This window comes from Rhopalosiphum maidis, chromosome 4 (assembly GCF_003676215.2).
Source record: "Rhopalosiphum maidis isolate BTI-1 chromosome 4, ASM367621v3, whole genome shotgun sequence".
NCBI classification, from domain to species: Eukaryota; Metazoa; Arthropoda; class Insecta; order Hemiptera; family Aphididae; genus Rhopalosiphum; species Rhopalosiphum maidis.
Window position 1 is genome coordinate 22580364 of NC_040880.1, and position 19795 is coordinate 22600158.

The 19795-nt window shown below is 25.9% G+C and overlaps 3 protein-coding genes across 6 annotated transcripts; all 3 read left to right on the forward strand.

The window, feature by feature from the left end:
* The first annotated feature begins 5759 nt into the window (after positions 1 to 5759).
* LOC113554785 (thioredoxin domain-containing protein 15) lies at positions 5760 to 8804 on the forward strand. Its single transcript, XM_026958762.1, has 7 exons — positions 5760 to 5923; positions 6126 to 6286; positions 6347 to 6492; positions 6559 to 6819; positions 7144 to 7346; positions 7435 to 7565; positions 8462 to 8804. The coding sequence occupies exons 2-7, from the start codon at positions 6232 to 6234 to the stop codon at positions 8683 to 8685; spliced, it is 1020 nt and encodes a 339-aa protein (XP_026814563.1). The 5' UTR covers positions 5760 to 5923; positions 6126 to 6231; the 3' UTR covers positions 8686 to 8804.
* Positions 8805 to 8832: 28 nt separating this feature from the next.
* LOC113554773 (SET domain-containing protein SmydA-8-like) lies at positions 8833 to 11250 on the forward strand. Its single transcript, XM_026958752.1, has 7 exons — positions 8833 to 9165; positions 9223 to 9650; positions 9705 to 9959; positions 10030 to 10183; positions 10320 to 10472; positions 10532 to 10700; positions 10773 to 11250. The coding sequence occupies exons 1-7, from the start codon at positions 8992 to 8994 to the stop codon at positions 11042 to 11044; spliced, it is 1605 nt and encodes a 534-aa protein (XP_026814553.1). The 5' UTR covers positions 8833 to 8991; the 3' UTR covers positions 11045 to 11250.
* Positions 11251 to 12872: 1622 nt separating this feature from the next.
* LOC113549114 (protein wings apart-like) lies at positions 12873 to 19795 on the forward strand. 4 transcript variants are annotated; one of them, XM_026950274.1, is made up of 14 exons: positions 12873 to 13219; positions 13341 to 13505; positions 14247 to 14472; positions 14552 to 15804; positions 16331 to 16458; positions 16523 to 16643; positions 16714 to 17178; positions 17253 to 17475; positions 17574 to 17686; positions 17786 to 17885; positions 17953 to 18135; positions 18956 to 19044; positions 19102 to 19203; positions 19297 to 19795. In XM_026950274.1, exons 2-14 carry the CDS (start codon positions 13488 to 13490, stop codon positions 19399 to 19401), a joined length of 3126 nt encoding a protein of 1041 aa, XP_026806075.1. In that variant the 5' UTR covers positions 12873 to 13219; positions 13341 to 13487; the 3' UTR covers positions 19402 to 19795. The 4 variants fall into 4 exon arrangements, with proteins under 4 accessions (XP_026806075.1, XP_026806078.1, XP_026806074.1 ...); XM_026950277.1 differs by having other exon boundaries at positions 14247 to 14457; positions 19297 to 19514; XM_026950273.1 differs by having other exon boundaries at positions 13350 to 13505; positions 19297 to 19514.

Here is a 19795-nt window from a genome sequence, read left to right on the forward strand (position 1 = left end):
AAATTTATTATTAGCTAGTAGCTACTGTAGTACTGTAGTACTTAATCATTAATGTACATAAAATAATATATTATATTATTATATTACGACAAATTTGTCATAACTATAAAATCAAGTACAAGTATTATGGTATGTACGCCATGTCGGTGTATGTTCAAGTTAAGTTTTGATATTACCATGACCCGCGACTATCCTTTAACCGTAAAATGTCATAAAATAAAAAATACTTTGAAACGTCTAGCAATAGGTTTTGTCACTTGATCGCATTGTACATTTTTAAATTAATCTTATGATTATTTAAGTGGTAAGGTAACTCGGTTTGCTTGAAATAAAGTGGGAAGGTTTCTGTTAGTAAGATATCATTGAAGAATTTAATTAGACTATGCAGAGCTTTACTTTTTTCTGATGAAGGAAGCCTGAAGGAACTCTCGAATGGTGTTGATTCGTGTCTGTAGATTTCCTACTTTTTAAACTGACTGTAGTCTGTATAGTATCATACTTAATTTCATCACAAGCCAGTTTCGATTTTTATTCATCTTCTTTAATAAGAATTTACACTAGTTCTTATTTTTACATAAAAGCTAATCTTATACAGTGAATCATTATAGCGTACATACAGGGATTTTAGCTAAAAATATTGTTTAAAGTGTAATTTTGCGTTTCTATTAAGGATGAGTTTAATGAGATTGTATTAGTAATTTACTAATTCCTCGTACATACTGTATACATATAATATGTACACTGTACATTCTTGAGTATTTTATGGGTTTACGGTGTTAGTATGTTTCCTATTTATAACGCATTTGGATTTTGGAAACGGGACCTAAACATAGTAAATTCATAAACCATCGGCTTTTCAATATTTAATTCATATTTATTTTTACAATTTAGTTTTTTCTAATTAAATGCTAAATATATATAGCCCACCACACAATTTAGTAAAAAAAAGGTCTTTAGTAGTGACACTTTTCGATGTTTTAGGAACTCCATATAAAAGTTTAAAATCATAGATGATGTAAAAATAATTTTTTTGGTAGTTCTTATGTGATGCGCATGTTGCATGTATAATTCAAACCACTACAATATGTACTGCATTACATACAACATGTGAAAGGTTTGGTTAAGATTAGATTATGCAATAAGTATGATACAAAATTTACTTATCTTTTGTCTTTATACATAGAAAGAGAACAAATGGGTAAAAAAAATGAACATATAATTATAAGTTTGCTAAAAAGTCAAGAAAATTAGATTTAATATATGTTTTAATTTTAATTTGTTATTATTTTTTCCTATATCCAGGTCCGTAGCCAGACCAAATTTTCAGGTGGGGCAAAGAAAATTTTTGGGGGGGCATAATATATAAAAACAATATCAAAAAAAATAGTTTTAGGAGGGACAACGCCCCCTGTGGCTATACGGGCCTGCCTATATCTAGTACCTACATATAATATTAAACCAAGTTATGCTTCTATATATATTATTCAGTGGTGATTATACATGCTGTTCAATGGGGGGGAGGGCGAAAATAAAACCAACACCCCCACCCCATAGCATTATTATATATTATATATATAGTATATACATATAATATAAAATATTATCCGTGGCTAAAACGGAAAAATATTTTTCTATCAAATCATAAAGTTATACAACAATATGATATATTATATTAAATATTAATATAATAAAAAAATTGTTGTTCATTGATTTTTTATTTAAAGGAAAGTATTCAGCGTCAATTATAAATTTATAATATATTGGACAAAAAATTTGTTTATTGAAAATCAAATTCACTATAGCTACTTTGATTTGTTTTAATGCAATAATTTGTAATTTTATTTCAAACAAAATTAATTTATATTTGGTACGTATACTGTATAGGGGGTGTGGGGGCAAAGCCACCTACGGGTCACTTTAGGATAAGACATTTTAACACTTCTTAAATTCCTAATTTAAGACTGAATCCTGAATGTGCCATGTGCGCTTTTATTATGAGTAAGTGGTGATTCCTTTGCAAGTCAGATTGATTTATGATTAATAAATTATTTAAGTTAGATCTGATTATAATAATCTGGTTATTAGGTATAATGTTGACTGTCGAGTTTTCTTGGTAATGACTAATGCCCATTATTTCCAGCTTGAGAACTGAGAAGTAGAGAAATGTTATTAACTCTGTGTTTAGCTATTGTATGGACACTATTTCCTATACGTGATGTAAGCTAAGGAAAAAAAGAATTATTTTAACATATATATAGTATATTATATTAATATATTTATAAAAATCCTTTCCTATTAGCTAGGTATATTATATTATTGTTATTAAATTGTACACTAGTACACTACTATTACCGCATATGGTGTGTATTAAGTATTATAGTATAATGTACTACCAGTATATTAAATACTATTAACTACCTATACCGAACACCTGTTAAGTTACATAATAGTGCAATCTACCAAGGAACTTATTATAGGTAAGTACCTACTACCTACTTAACAATGGGTCAATTAACAAGTTGCAGAATTTTAGTTGTATCTTGTATATATAACTTCGTTGTTTAGGAATTATTGTTATGAAGTTATATATAATACATAGCAGAACTCGCACATAATATGTATAAAATATATAAAAAGCCAAAAAGCCACCGTTATTAAATAATTATGTATTAATAAACATTTAAAATTTAAAATCTCAATCTTTTCGAAATGTATTAAATTAAAAACGTTAAGTACCTATATTTAGGCTATAATTTATAAGATTATATACATATTTATGATTTTGTAACTATTAAATTATGGTTTTATTAGTGCATGTATGTGTTAAATTTGAATTGATTGATAAATCATTGTACATGAAAAATGTTTCTAAAGCACTATCACTCATATTACTATAAGCTTATTTTATAATAAATATATTTAAATATATTATGTATCTTCTATCTATATTTCTATTAAAATAATTAATTTTACTATTAGTAAATTTCAATCCAGTAAGGTCATGTTCGCTTATACGTACGCAACCTACTTATAATGCCAAAGCATCAAGCACCACTTATGTTTAAACACGGATTAGTAATATATACTTATTAATTATTATTATCTGATAACAATTTTTAAACCACCAAATGATTAAATTATTATTTCGATCCTAAATAATGTCATATAATTAAAAAAAAATTAGTATTTTATAATTATATTAAACTTATCTGAGATAAGGGTTGCATATTATAAATATGTGGAGTGTGGACAATTATAATATAGGTACTTTCGTTTATATAGTTATATAGTTATCTAATTAGTAATTACAATGACTCAACCAATGGGGATGTTTGATGTTTAGGGGTGTCCAAATATTACCGGGGTACCGTATTTTTTAGACCAATGACCGTAGAAAACAATTTTATTTGGGAGAATTCCCCTGCACAATGATATACTAAATTAACAAGCACCTCCCTTAAAAATTCCTAGTTGCTTCCAACGCTTATAAAGTGGGAAAAAAACCTAAGGGGGACTAATGTCTCCATAATATTATATAGTTTTAACTTTTAAGCGTTCCATACTCCCATATATATATCATTTTATGTATAATTTCGAATACATTTATAGAATATATGTAATGTATACAAACAGTGATTGTGTAACATACTCAATCCACTTTTAACCATGAATAATTGTTCAAATTTGTAATTTATTTCATAAAAAATTTAAATCACAAATAATACTACATTTTTAAAAATAATTAATGTTTTATACAAATTTAACATTTTGAAAGAGAATATTTTTTTTCATGATAAAATGTTGTAAGTAGTGGTTGTCTTTTAGTTTTAATAAAACTATAGAAATCATCCACACAAAATATTTATATCATAAAAAGCGCTAATATTCATTGAAGATCATTTCACATAAATACGATATGATTTACCTGTTGGCAGTAACTTATTTTAATCAAATTATTTAAATAACTAGATGGGAGTACTTAATACTAAAAAGTAAACATTACACAATTATTTTTACACATATAATAGATAGTCCATAATTTGTATTAAATAGATTTAATAAAATTAAAATAATAATTGATAAAAATAAATAAATAAAAATCAAGATTTAATCTCAACCAAATTCTGAATTTTATTGACTAATGTTTGGTTATAATTGGATCGTTCTGGCGTATCTTATACTACCTTACGAATAATTTGTTAAAGGGGAATAGGGGATGCTTTTTTATCGCTGTTATAGATAGGTAGGAGGATGAGATAATATCTCAAATCTTTAAAATTATTAAAATAATAATAATATCACTATATAGTTTCCAAAATTTTAAATTATATAAAAAAATATATTATTGTCTATAAAAAAAACTGTTAGATTCAGTTATCTAAGAATATATTTAAAATCTTTTTATGTAGGTATAAAACACTAATAAATATCTTTGAATCTTTAATAATCTGTTGTTATTTTATTTATTGTTAATTGCTCATTTGTATTTATTTAGAAATTTCAAAATTTTTTCAATAATAGATTTCAGCCATGAAATTATAATAGATAGGCAGGCGTGGACTGGTAAAAAAGGGGACGGGATGCTATATAATTTAAAGGACAAATAACAAAAAAAATTTAAGTAAATTTATTGCACCCTCCCCCCTCCAAAAAAAAAACTCAATATTACATTATGTAAATAATAAATTAATAAAATAAAGTATAAAAAAATATTGCTCAAATTGATTAACCTATTGCCTAATTGCTTTAATGACTATTTAAATATATTCTTTATGATTGTTATTAATATATTATAAATAATGGATCTGCCTAAAACGTTATTAGAGGATTGTAACCTTCGCATTTTAAGTAGAGTAACTAAGATACATTAGGGGCAAATATATTTTAGGGCAAGAGATGCTGTAGCATCTCAGCATCCCAGCCGGTCCGCGCCTGTAGATAGGTACAACGTTCATATACTATGAACTCGTTTACTTCAATAGCCTATATAAGGTTTTGGAGATATGTCTTTTCTTATAATCGTATATAATAAGTAAAATTTAATATTTTTAAGTACCTATATTAAATAATAATAATTTAATTTGATAATAAAAATTAAGTTTAAAGTAATAAATATTATATAGGTAGATATAGTGGTAAATGAATATTTAAAGAAAAGTATTAAATATTAGTTATGTAAATATAGGGCATACAAAAATGAATAGATTCCTGAACTGAATAAATAAAATAAATTATTGTTTGTTTAATTTTAATCTTGCATAAATTGTAAAAAATTAATCAATTAATAATATTTAAAAAAATGTCAGTGAAATTATTAACCACGATTTTTGGTATATCTTTTATCGTGGTGTCGTGGTATTAACCTATGAAAGTATACGAAACAACTCTATCTATGAGAAAAATTGCTTTGCGTCCGCCGTTCAATCCTTTCTCCTTAGATCAGTCAGATTAATGATTAATAGATTCCTAGATCAATGATCAATAGATCATACTAGGTTCAGTCAGTCATAATATAATTTATTATTTTCGTTACGTCTTTGTTGCATAGATAATATTTCAATAAAATACATTTTCAATTTATTATTTAATACATTGATCGATGTCAAAAAACTAAAAATTGGTAAATACTAAATAGATTTGGTAGTTTGGCAGTTTATAGTGTTTATACGTCTTGTGTATTATCAATAGTTATAGTTTTTTTATCACAAATATTATACAAGTATTAATTAATAATTATTCAGAATTAATAATATATTCGTGATACAGACCTAGGTGGGTAGGTGGATATCACGGATATCTTGATACAGACATTGTATTTTTAATTTCAATGAAAGAAACGCTTATCACTTATCGAGCAGAATGATAGATAAACTATTCAGGAAACAACATTGCCAGCAATAATTATTAATTAATAACCGAATAAGTTAGTAAATCACAGTAGTCTCATATTGTATAATAAATATTACTTATTTAATACATTTATTATCTATATATTGTATTATATTTTAAACGTCTATAATAAAATAAGAAGTGTATAATAATGTTCTTTAAAATAATATTATATTAAACAATTAAAGTATAAAATTGAATTGTTTAATTTTCAAATTGATGATTGGTTATTTTAGACAACTGATATAATTCCAAAAAGAATAAATAATAGTGTTTCAACAACATTAATTTTAATTCATGCTCATAGCTCATTGAGTGTGTCAATCATATAAAAAAGATAAAATGATGTACTTTCCATATATTTCGTTATTTTTAACCTTTTGTGGACTGGCATTAGGTAAGCCAAAATTATTTGCTGTAATTGTTTTATGTTTAATAAATGTTTAAAATAATATAGCTGAATTTGAAGAAAATGTACATATTGACGATAGTAAATTTGGACCATTGGAACAACCAGATTCTCCAAAAAATTTTACATCTGTACCGCAAGTAACTGATTTTACTGATATCCTAACTATAAGTAATGCCATAAAGAGCTTTCAGGTAAGATTTTTATTTTCAAGATATAGAATAAAAACTATCATTTCATTTTACAAATAAATTATTCAGAAAAAAATGGAAGAAGAACATAATTACTTGCCAACTATGCAAGCATATTTAACAACAAGCACTGCTAGTAATGGTGGGAAAGAATTCAAATTAAGTACATTTTTATCGTCAGTTATATATGCTGAAATTGTTACTGACAATACAAATACCAGTCAACCATCTATTAATGAACCATTAGCTAATGTTACAACTGCTAATAATTCAAGGATTGTAAATTGTACCACACTTGTACCTTTAAATCAAACAGAAATTTCAGTTGAGGTAATATTTTGTAAATTTAATTATTAAAATATAAAAAAATATTATAAAATATTGTTGGTAGGTATTTTTTTATAATGCTTGTAGCCAAAATTGTATTTAATTATAATATTTGTCTACTTACAATTATTCTTAGAAAAAAAATACTAATTATAGCTAGAAATACTCATTGATAAAATATATATAACAAATACTTACATACTTTAGTTATAACTTAATTACTAATTCAATAATAGTCATTTAAATGTAAAAAATCTCGAAAAACAATTTTTTGAATATTCATTAATATATTTATAAATAGTAGAATAAATTATTTACTTTTTCTAGGTTGTTAATTCATCACGACTTGGATATGTCTTAAAATCTGATCCTGAAGTAACTAATCGTCGTGAATCTGGCGTTTGTTCATTAGTGTTATTTTATGCTAGATCATGTCAATTCAGCACTTTAGCTGCACCTCATTTCAATGTACTTCCAAGAATATTTCCTCAAATTAAAATGGTAGCTTTTAATGCTATATCTGAACAAAGGTAAAAATACTATTATTTAATATTTTTATCAAATCCAAAATTAATATTTTAAATGTCAATTTTTACACATTTTATTCTTTCATTTTAGATACAATACAATGTATGGTATAACTGGAGTGCCATCATTAGTTCTATTTCATAATGGAAAACCTATTGCCAAATACAATGGTTCGGATTATTCACTTTATGAGTTTACTAAATTTGTTATTAGACATACAGGTATGCATGAGCATTTTTATTCATTGTTATTAAATATTCAGTTTTTATTATAATAATAAATAAAATGTTTTATAAAAATGTATATTGTATGATACAAGTTTAATATCTATAAATACAATTAGGGAAAAAGGCTGTAATAAATAAAATAAATGGTTTAAAAATATATTTTGTAAATAATTTTAAAAAATGAGCTAAAAATTAATATATATATAAAAAAAAGTTTAGATATCATTATGACGTTATATACTATATATATGAACTTATCATCCACTTATTGGTCTACATTCTAGAACCTTAAAATAACACAGAGGGCTCCCAGATCCAATAGCTTAAATAAACTATTTTTACTATGATTCTTTAATAATTGTCATTATTATTTAAACCAAAAGCCTAAAATTTGGTTTGAATAGGTAACAAATAACAAGAACCTAACCTGAGTACTAAGGTTAAGAGTTAGAGTACTGACCTTTTTTAATTTGAAAATGTGATAAAACAGTAATCAAATTATAATCTTGAAGTAAGAAAAATCAATTTTTAATTTCATCAGTAAATTATGTACTGTTTGTTTAACGTTCTAACATCAAACTTTATCATGACATGTTTTTTTAATCAAGAATTAAATATAATCAAACTTGTACTGCAAACATTTTCTTAGTTTGATAAACATTAGGATTTAGGGATAATGGTTTATTATATTGTATTAGTTTGTTTATTTAACTTTAGTATTGCAAATTGTTTCTTTTATTTATTAATACAAGTATAAAATTTAAAAGTCAAATTATAATCTATCTTAAAATCTTTTTTTCTGGTAAAATTATTTTATTTTCAACTTTTAATTAAACACAGTTATGTTTTTATCTTTCTAAACTATGTTTTGACTGTTTTTTTTTATATAGATCTCACTCCAAATGAAAAGGTAGAAATTTCTGTGACAGATTTTGTAAAACCTGTTCCTGGATTTGGGAACCGTGATTATGATTATTCTCTTTGGTTAGCATGGTTTGTAATTATATTCTGGATACTAGTTTATGTTAGGACTATGCAATTTTGGAGAAAATTTGTTGAAGACATAAAGAATATATGGCGTGAAGCTGAAGCACAACATGAACATGCAGATTAAATTAATGTAAATATTTTCTATACAGTGTTATTGTTTTATTTATTTTTAAATTTCTTTTGCTATTTTTATTGTTCATAGTAATGATAATATATATGTAAATAATTGTAAGTTATTTGAAATTAAATGGTACTTTTTATCATATCAATTTTCATTTTCAAGTGTTATTCATCTAGTTTGGGAACCATTTGATCAGGATATTTATAGTGTCATCAAAAATAGATAATAGTACTATAAAGCCGGGTAGGGGATATATTTGTTACACATTTCTTATAAAACAGTATTAACTATTAAGTATTACCATCAAACATGGCGAAGTGTGATCAAATCAATTCTAAAGATTTAGAAATTAATAGTCATTGTGCAGTTTGTGGTGTTAGTGCTATTAGTAAATGTGCAGCATGCTCATTGGTTGTGTATTGTTCAAAAAAACACCAAAAAGCTCATTGGAAACAACATAAAAATGAATGTGTATCTTATGAGGTAATTAAAAATCATTATAATTTAAACACAAAATATAGTTATTATTTATTTTTTTAGTTACAAATAGATTCTATATTAGGTCGCCATCTAATTGCTAAACGTACTATTAATCCATCCGACATTATAATTCAAGAAGATCCATTAGTTATAGGTCCTAAATTTCCAACTTCAGAACCAATATGCATTAAATGTTTACAAAATTTGAAAAGATCAAACTCTACAGTTGAATCTTTGTGTGAAAAGTGTTTGTGGCCTATTTGTGGTACAGGATGTGTTTCATCAATAAATCTTAACATTCATGAAGATGAATGTAAAGTATTAGTGAAAGGGGCTGAGAGAATCGCCAAAAATAATGATTATATGTATGATGCTTTAACTCCTTTAAAATGTCTGTTATTGCAATTCACGGATAAAAACAAATGGAATCGTTTAATGGAATTAAAAAGTCATATGGAATATAGAGGCCCAGAAACAGAAATTCATGAGTAAGTAATGTATTAATATAGTAACATATTACATCAATATTAATAATATTTTAGGGAGATTAATTCAGTGTATAATTATTTGAGAAATAATTATTTGAGTGGAGAAGAATTTGAAGCTTCATCAGACCTTATACACAAGATATGTGGTATTTTAGATGTAAATTCTTTAGATGTTCAAGTAGCTGGATTGGAGTTAACTGGTTTATATCCTACAGTAAGCAAACTAGAACACAACTGTTTACCAAATACTAGCATATCATTTGATAAAAATGGACGTATTTATGTTTATGCTGCTCGTAAAATTGTCAAGTAAGAACATTTAAATTTAATTTTAAATAACTAAAATAGTGAAATATTTATAAATATTAATTAATAATAGAGGTGAACACATAAATACTATGTACACTAATGCTTTATGGGGAACTCGAGAAAGAAGAGCTCACCTTTTATCAACAAAATATTTTAAATGTAAATGTAAAAGATGTTCCGATCCCACAGAACTGGGTACTCATCTTAGTACTATTGTATGTAATGTAAGTTCTATGTTTAAGCTCTCATTTACTTTCAATATGTTTTAATTAATAAAACTTCAATATATAGTTAACATATATTAACATATATTATTTTAAAGGGTTAATACAATGTTTAATACATTTGGATATTTTATAGGTAAAAAACTTTTGTAAAGGAAATCTTACTCCGATAGATCCTTTAGATGATTCCACTAAATGGGAGTGTGATAGGTGTCCAACAACTGTTTCATCAGATAACATTGATGCAATCTTAATAGAGTTAAATCACATTGTTGATAAAGCTCTTCAAGTATATAATATTGATTTAATTGTCGGTAAGAACAAAAATTATATTTTCATTTATTTTAGAATCCAAGTATAAATTCTCTTGAAAATGCTCTTTCAAAATTGAAAACACGTGTTCATTCAAACCACTATTTATGTTTTAATGTAAAACATACATTGATACAGCTATATGGTCATTCAATGGGTTACAAACATTCTATGCTAACTGACGATTTATTGAAAAGAAAATCTGGTACCTAATGACATTAAAAAAAATTATTATTTCAACATTTAAAATATTAATGTTATTAATATAATTTTGTAGAACTATGCAGAGATATGTTTTTTGTACTAAACATCATTGATCCACTATATACAAGATTGAACATTTATACTTCAGTGATATTATATGAACTTCATTTGGCCTTGTTAGAATCAGCTGCAAGAATATCAGAAAATAAAGCTGAAAGTAAAGGAATGCGTGATGAAGCTAAAGTATTATTATCTAAAGCATTAGATATACTTAAAAATGAACCAGAAGGATCTCCAGGTTTTAAGTTACTGCAAGCTTACAAATCTAGTAGCATTACTTTCTAATAGTATAAAATTCAAAATGAATTATATAATTATTAATCATCTTATATTTATAGGGAACTATAAATAGATTCTAGTAAAAGAGCCAACTAATATTTGTAGTTGAGTATCATTAGTTATAACTTATAAATATATAATTACCTATAGATGGTACATGTATGATAATTTATTGTTAGATTGTGTAATACATCTTTAACCAATTTTGTTGACTACCTAACAAAAAAATAAAAAATAGTTCAACAGTAGTAATTGTATTTGTTTAACTATTTATGCAATTAGATATTTAATAATTATAAAAAATAATATTAAATATTATAATTTTTAAACTACTGAATTGATCTTCAAACTAAAAATTATACAAATTTTAAATAAATTATGTCTACCAATCATTTAGTATAGTTATAAGTTTGTGATAGAGGTGTCAGGTGTGCTAAGGAATTTTTAATGAAAAGGCTGAAGATGTTCGAACAATTTTTTTTATCTTCTATCAATGTTTGAAAAATTAATAATTATGAATACACAATAATTTGATATTATATGGTTAAATAATATAAGACTATACAAGTCTTACTGTTATGATTTGTGAATTAGGTAATGTTAGTATTTGGTATATGATAGACATATTATGCCTCTCTTCCAGTATAAAAACTGTTTACGCTCTGAACTCTCGTACCTACCTATAATAGATAAAACATCGACATTCAACATTTTGCCACAGTAACTAGTAAGCCACTAAGCCAGTAATCCTACATAGTACAATAGTACAAGTAGCCACTGTGGAGAAAGCAACACTATTCATTCATAGCAATAGAACCATGATGCCTATATTACGGCAAACTTTCTTACCTTGCAACTAGTTTAATTAGTAATTAGTCGTTGCGCCTCCAATGCGACCTCAAAATAATAATGATCCTTCAAAGTTAAAAAGAGCAAAATCATGTCACCTCATCAACATTTAGTTTTTAAAATATTATAAATAGCCTTTGATTCCTCTAACTAAATTAGTAAAATATCTTTTCTATTCGGCTCTCCTTCTTTCCAACACCCCCTGAAACCTTGAATGGCCTGAACCAACTTAAAGTTCCAAACTGTTTTAATAGGAAATATAGGTATATCATTCCTCTTCAAAATAAAACCATTTAAATTTTATCAAACAATCAAATATATTTGTTCAAAATACAGAATTTTTATAACAGATTAAATTATTAGTAGACAGTGTCTACTGTTTATTATTTAAATATTATATTATTATATATGGTGGAGGCGCGAATAGCTATTTTACGAGGCGGCTGTATCATGCAAAAATGGAGGTAAGTATCCCAATGGGCAAAGACTCCAGTCTCCAAGTTCTAAACGGCGCTAGACTAGCTTATAATTTATTCTCCCGTAGTCACACCTAACGATATACCTACCTATACCTAAGTAAATATAAGGTACCCTACGGTCCCTTCGTAATATTATTGAGAAATCGTTTAAAATGTGAGAAAAAGTTGGTGGCCTGGTGGATGGGTGCTTATTTAAGATACCTAGTCGCTTTATAAAAAAAAAAAGTTCACACCACGACTGATCATATATTTAAGCCATCATCTAAAATTATCATTCTTATTTCTTTTAGACTTTTAAGAACTTAAAAGTTAAAATAGGTACAAACTCAAGATTTTTTTTAAATTCAGTTTTAAAAAAAAAATCATGGAAAGATTACATAGGTCCATGGAACATGAAATTAATCGATACTACTATCGACTCTAAGCCATTGCGCGTGCGCCTTGTTGTATTTTGTAATTTTTTTATTTTCATACCGTCCATCGCCTGGTGTCCTGTTCACCGTTTATGTATCTGTTTGAGTGCGTTAGTGTGTAAATGTGAACGTGCGTATGAGTGTGTTTTGTTTACAATATACATTTTTTTTATTATTATTATTATTAAATGCATACGAGATCACCCACTCCGTTGAGTCCATACCTACACACTATACCCTAGTGTACTTATCTTTTTGAAGTTTCAAAATTAAGTTTCTAGTTCCGTTGTTAGTCTGAAATTCTTCAAGTGCTGTAAAATGTGACTGATGCCCATTGCAGATATGATGTCGTTGGTCCCCGTGCGTTAAAATAAAAAAAACGGTTGGAGTTTGTCAAATGCATCCAGTAGTTGATTACGCCTACGACGCTTAACATGCAGGTATTATGATAATTATTGCATAACTAAATATTATAATGTATAAACTATTTTGTTAAATACCTATAAATTGCAATAATATATCAATTCTATTAAAGTATGTCCCTTAAATATTAACTGTCAGGCGGTCAAGTGCCTGGTTTTGTACTGTTCCAGAACATTTTCATTATCAAACAAATTTAATTTGAAAATTAATCGAAATTGGTCATCTATAGTGATGGGTGCATTTGGGTTTTTACAAAAATTATCATAACAATTTTACATCTTCTCAATGGGACCGATAGAAACGGTATTTTTCAATATTTTTATGTAATGCTTGAATTGTATATTATCTAAACTTAAAAATTGCACTTATGTACAAAGTATACCTAGTTTAAAATTATCAATAATATATATATATATTTGTATATAAGTTTATAATGAATTTGTATTTAGTTATTAATTATTAAGTTTACTTTTTATACTATTTTTAATGTAAGTGACCTGGTGACTAAATATGTTGTATATTTATTGGAATTATACTTTAATAGTCTGATGATTCATACTATATTAACACCAGAATATAATTTTTATTAGAATAATACATTACAATATTATAAAGATTTCTTAATGTGTTATTTATTCTTTGATTAAATTAAAGATTAACCTATTATAAGTACATTTATGCTTATAATTTTACTACTTAGTAACTATGTATTCCAGTCTTCAATTAAATTTGATACATAAAAAATGTCATCATACCTTACTAATTTTCTATGTATATATATATATATATATATATAATATACATAATAATAATATCCATAATAATATCCATGTATGAAATGTTTTCCAGGTTTTATGTAAGTTCTGGTCTTAAATTAAATCTATAAATAACATTTTTAATGTCAGATCAGGTTAGATATTTATCTTTTCCTAATGTTCCTATTATCTTATATTATCATTATCATTTATAAAAATACTTACTTACCTAAATAGATATATTTTTAATTTTAATCATACCTAGTTTTAATAATAATTTTTGTATTAGAGTGCTACAAAAGGTCCTAGATCTTACATGAAGTCATATGGCCGTGCAAAGTACTCCAATAATCCAAATAGTGTTGTTCAAACAGCCATAAATTTTGATAAGTTACTGTGTGAAAACACTAATAGGCCCACTGCGGCCAAATCTTCAGGTACTGTTGGCAAATGGGGTGTTACTTCCTTTACTTCAATTAGAAGTACTAATTTTGTCACAGGTAATACAAATACAGGTAATACTATAAATTTATTATACTTATAAATAACAATAATAAGTATTTTAAATAAAATAATAATTATTTATATTTTTAGGAAAAACTGAAGAAACATCAGGATCTCGATTTAGTGTAGGAAAGAAAAGGCAACATCAAGAAGCTAGTCCCGCACCTAAAATTGCTATACCAGAACCTACTGTGAATGCAGCAAGACCTAAGAAGTTTTTTAAAAGCCGCAATGCTGATTCTAATAGATCTGACAGAAAATATGGTGGATCAGAAGTGACCAAAAAAACTAGAACAGTTATTCAGAAAACCCCAGAATCTTCTCCTGAAAAAGAAGATCGAATTCCAGAAGCAAAAGAATTGTCATTTACATCATTAACACCCACTAAAGATCCAAGTAAACCTCCAATTGTTCTTCGTATATTTAAGGGTAAGTCACAATTAGTGAATGAGCCTAATTCTATTCAAAAACCTTTACAAGCAATTGAAGTACCAGAAAGTAATGACCAAATTACTCCTACCATAACTACAAGAAGTCTTCGGAGGCGAAATCCGCAAACTACATATACTGAGCCAGAAACTGAAGAATCTCCTCCAATTATTGATATTCCTAAGAAAAGACGTCAAGATAGGGCTAAATTTACAGTTCCCACTTTAAAAATTAATATATCTAAGCATACTGTCATTAACCAGCAGGATAATGAATTGAAATATGAAATAAATGAGAAAGAAACAACTAATATGAATTTTGATAAATCTAAAATAGAACAATTAGAAAATGATCGCAATAAGTTGTTGGCTGTATTAGAGGGCAGTGACGATTCTGTATCTAGTCCTAAAATGGATATTCCAGTAGATAATGAAGAAGAGAAACCTGATGGGACTGATGATTTGCTAAAACAGCTTGAAGTACACTTCAACCCTGATAAAGAACCTCCTAACAAAATAATAGAGAAAAAAAAAGAAGATGTTAAGGTCCAATCAGAAATTCCTTCTACAAAACATCGAGGAGTTTTTATAGAAACTGAACCAATCAAGATTGATGATGATGATATTACTGAAAAAATGGTAGTAGATCCACCAGAAGCAATTATACCAGCGAAGAAAAGTATTTTTAAATCTAGAAATGAAAGAAATAAGAAAGGTATGTTTCTTTATAAACATTCATGGGTTGATAAAGAAAAAAAAATTGACGAAGAAAAAAAAGAAGAATCAATTCCAAATACCAGTCCTAGTAATAGTTTTGAACAAAAACCTTTGCTAAGAATTACAAAATCAAATGATGTATTTGATGATGATTTTGATTCAGTTACAAGTGTTAAATGTGACAAGAAAGAAAAAGGAGTAAGTTTTACTAAGCACGATGCTATTTTTGATGTAACACATTTATTATTTCAAAATTTTAACACTATGGAAAATTTTATTTTTACATAATTTTAAGTAATTACAAAGCTATATCTGAATATTGCTCATTGTATTTTTATAAATTACTTTACCTTTTTTTATAACAACATATATTTTTATTTCATATTTGGAAGCATAATATTTTTCAAAGTATTTTTCGATATATAAAAATTAAATTTTGAATGAGTAGTTTGTTATAACTTAAAACTTATATTCACACTTCAAATTTTAATATAATTTGGGCTCAGAATTATTTATGTGAAATTTAAAATATTTGTCATAAGTAATAAAAGTAAAGACTTAGATAAGTATAACTTTTAATGATTTCAAATTATGTAAATTAATTATAATATATATTGAAGTCATTAAAAATATTTTTGAAGAGATATTTAATTTAAAATGTTACACTATTTGAAAAATATTTTTATTGCCAAAAAGGATATATTAAAGTATTATATTTTTCTAGTTTTATACTGTGGTGAGAAATGTTAAAAAAGCTCATCAGATTCAAGAGTCTGGAGAATTTCAAGAGTTTAATGATGATGTTGAGTATATTTTAGATGCTTTACAACCGAACAACCCAGTTGGAACTAGGTATACTAATACTTAATATTAATTATTAATTGTTTATATTTAATGATGTGATTTTTAATTCTAGATGTCTATCTGCAATAACATTGGCCACTAAATGTATGACTCCAGCTTTTAGAATGCATGTTAAAGCACATGGAACGGTTGCTAAAATATTTCGTGCATTGCAAGATGCTACCAAAGATCAAGTATTTATAGTTAATATTATTATTTATTTAGTTTAATAGTTTCAAGTAATTATGTGTTATAATTTTCTAGAGCTTAGGAATGTGTACAGCTACAGTTATGTTTGTTCTAAGTCAAGATCGTCTGAATATGGATTTAGATCGTGATTGTCTTGAACTTATGTTAAACTTATTGGAAAATGATACAAGTCATGACCAAGCCCTTGATGATTGTGGTCTAACTGATCATCAATTACAAAAAACACGTGAACGAGTTATACAGTTATGTTCAGAAATTAAATCTCAAGGGGCTGCTAAGTATTTAAACACAGATAATATCACTGTAGGACAGTTGGCTATGGAGACACTGTTAAGTCTTACTAGTGCTCGAGCTGGTGAATGGTTTAAAGAAGAAATGCGACAACTTGGAGGTCTCGATCACATTGTACGTACAGTTGTACAATGTTGTAATCATGTTGACTCAATGACTAATGTGTGGTCTCCAACATTAATTGATCGAATTAAAAAAGTTGATCGTTGTTTGAGGATACTTGAAAATGTAAGAAATAATTTAACTATATTAGTAAATTTTATTCTATAAATTGGTTTTTATCTATTGTATTTCATTTTTAGGTAACAATTCAAAATGAAGAAAATAATGTGTATTTATTAGATTTTGAAAATGGAATTTTGATTGACACATTAATTAGAATGTTTAAAGTGTGTGATTATGAGATACCGTTATATCCAAGTTATGATGAAAATGATAAAGACTCAATAGGCGCAGTATTAAGAGAATGTCTTACAGCCAATTTAAAAGTGCTTATCAATTTGTCACACGACTCTAATCAAATAAGTAAGTGTTAATACAAATAACTAAAAACTTATATTTTTGTAAATTTCAAATAAATTGTTGTAATATCATCAATTAATATACTACAAACTATTAATTAGCTCATGGCTCAAAAATTGGACAAAAAGATGGTGTTATTGATACAACTTTACATATTTTTCTCAAAGTTCCCGAGTATGTTCCTCATGATGAAAAGTTTGATATAATGTTTTTGGTAATTATAAAACATAGTATAATATAATAATTCTATTGTAATTTAATTCATTATGTAGTGATGTATCTTAAAAATATTTAATATGATTTTTTTCTCTAGACCTTGACATTGCTGATTAATCTAGTTGAAATAAATATGGAAAATAGAAAACTTATAGCAGAAGCTAAAGCTCCTGATACTAGTGATGTTCATAATGACTGTATGTTTAATTGTTGAAAACAAAATATTAAGAAATATATTTTAACATGTTGAAATTGTGTTTATAGCAATGAAATCATTTGCAATTGAAGCATTAGTAAAAATGTTCTTCCAACAAGAAGAATTGGCAAAGACTGAGGAAAAAAAGACTGATGAAATATTGGATGGTGAGAACAAACAAACAGAAAAACCCGCTAAAGATGCTCCATTAAAAGCACATACACAATATATTGAGGAGACAATTGCATTGCGTAAGTATAGTATAAACTATTTGTCCAAATTATTTGAGCAATAAACAACTTATATTAGTTATATTTAATGAATTATTTGGCAGAAATTTGATTGTTATGTATTAAGTGTAAGAATATTCTGAAAAGTTTTCCAATTTTAATTAATATAATGTATTAAATATATTTTTTGTCATTTAAATAAATAATAATTTAAAAAAATGACTGATAAAAAATTGTTAAAATAGAAATTTAAAAAAAAAATTATGTTTTGCAATGGTATAAAATTAAAAAAAAATATTTTTATTTAAATTAATGATTAATAAATAATAAATAATAAATTAATTAATTAATACGTACCTAAATGAACCTTGTATTTTTCAAATGACTAGTATAGTTTCAATGTAAGTACCCTAAAAACTTAAATGGGTATTCAAGAATACTTATGTAATCAAAATATCAGAGCCTTAAATATGCTTGAAATAATGATATTATGTTTAAATATTGATTATTAGATTTTTATTAAATTGATGTATTGAATAATTTATGTTTCAAAACAAATTGAGTTATTTATTATATTTTAATTAATTCATACATTATTAAATGTTATATTTTATTCTTAAAAGTTCATAGTATCTATTAAAACCTCATAAGTTCAATAATACTCATTCAAATTGAGTGACTTTTACTAGTAAAACTAATAATTTATACATTGATACTTTTGTATTATAAGGTTCTGTTAGGTTAGATTATTAAAATTAACAACTATAACTAACTATAGTTAAGTAATCAATCTCACAATATAGAGAATTACAATTTTTAAATTACTTTTTATAATTTATAGTCGTTGAAAAGGCTGGTCAAAATATGCAGCATACAATGATAGCATCATATATTGCAATTTTGCTTGGTTATATTACAATGGATGACAAGGTAATTAATTAAATGTAAAAGTATTACAGTAAACTTACCATGTGAATTTATTTATAGGAATATCTAGAATTTGTGGGTAAGCAGTTACCAGATGGTCGATTTACGGCAATGTTGGCAGTTCTGGATAAATATTTAAATTTCATGAAACTTACTGCTGCTGTAAGTTTGAATCTACAATTCATACCAAAATAATATTTAAATATACTTAAAATTCAATACAGTTTATTAATCTGTTATGTTATTATAATTTAGCCTGGTACCAGAGGAATAAAATCTGTTGAAATGATTATAAAACATTTGACAAAATGTGAAAAACTGCAAGCCGAAGCTTCTGGTCTACCTGGCACTTCTGCATAACCATGTTGGTTATGTTCTATAGGACCAAGAATAGTATAATTTGATGTTTTAATATTTTTGATTATGATACTTATCCTTTTATTTGCATATAAATGTATTGATTTTGTAATTTATTTGACTGTAAAGTATTATGTCTTTGTTGAAACAATAACGGAGTAATACAATCTTTTCCTATTCTTTACGACTTCTTTTATGTCGTGACATTTTTATGTTTTTTTAATTTTAAATTGTCTCAATGAAAACAAATTTAATCCGTCTGTTAAACCTAAGTACATTTTGTAAGTTGTGTTCTTAATTAATTTTTATGTTCGGTTCATGAGTTTAGTGTTATAATACCATAGGATGTAATAATGCCTTTTTAAACTTATTATTAAATTCATAATATAAAACAATA

Coding starts and splice junctions, on each gene's coding strand:
- LOC113554785 (XM_026958762.1), top strand. CDS start 6,232: ATGATGTACTTTCCATATATTTCGTTATTTTTAACCTTTTGTGGACTG. Junction 6,493..6,558: donor ATGCCATAAAGAGCTTTCAG/GTAAGATTTTTA, acceptor TAAATTATTCAG/AAAAAAATGGAAGAAGAACA. Junction 6,820..7,143: donor AAACAGAAATTTCAGTTGAG/GTAATATTTTGT, acceptor TACTTTTTCTAG/GTTGTTAATTCATCACGACT.
- LOC113554773 (XM_026958752.1), top strand. CDS start 8,992: ATGGCGAAGTGTGATCAAATCAATTCTAAAGATTTAGAAATTAATAGT. Junction 9,651..9,704: donor CCAGAAACAGAAATTCATGA/GTAAGTAATGTA, acceptor ATAATATTTTAG/GGAGATTAATTCAGTGTATA. Junction 9,960..10,029: donor GCTGCTCGTAAAATTGTCAA/GTAAGAACATTT, acceptor AATTAATAATAG/AGGTGAACACATAAATACTA.
- LOC113549114 (XM_026950274.1), top strand. Junction 16,644..16,713: donor AAGATGCTACCAAAGATCAA/GTATTTATAGTT, acceptor ATAATTTTCTAG/AGCTTAGGAATGTGTACAGC. Junction 17,886..17,952: donor TAGTGATGTTCATAATGACT/GTATGTTTAATT, acceptor TTGTGTTTATAG/CAATGAAATCATTTGCAATT.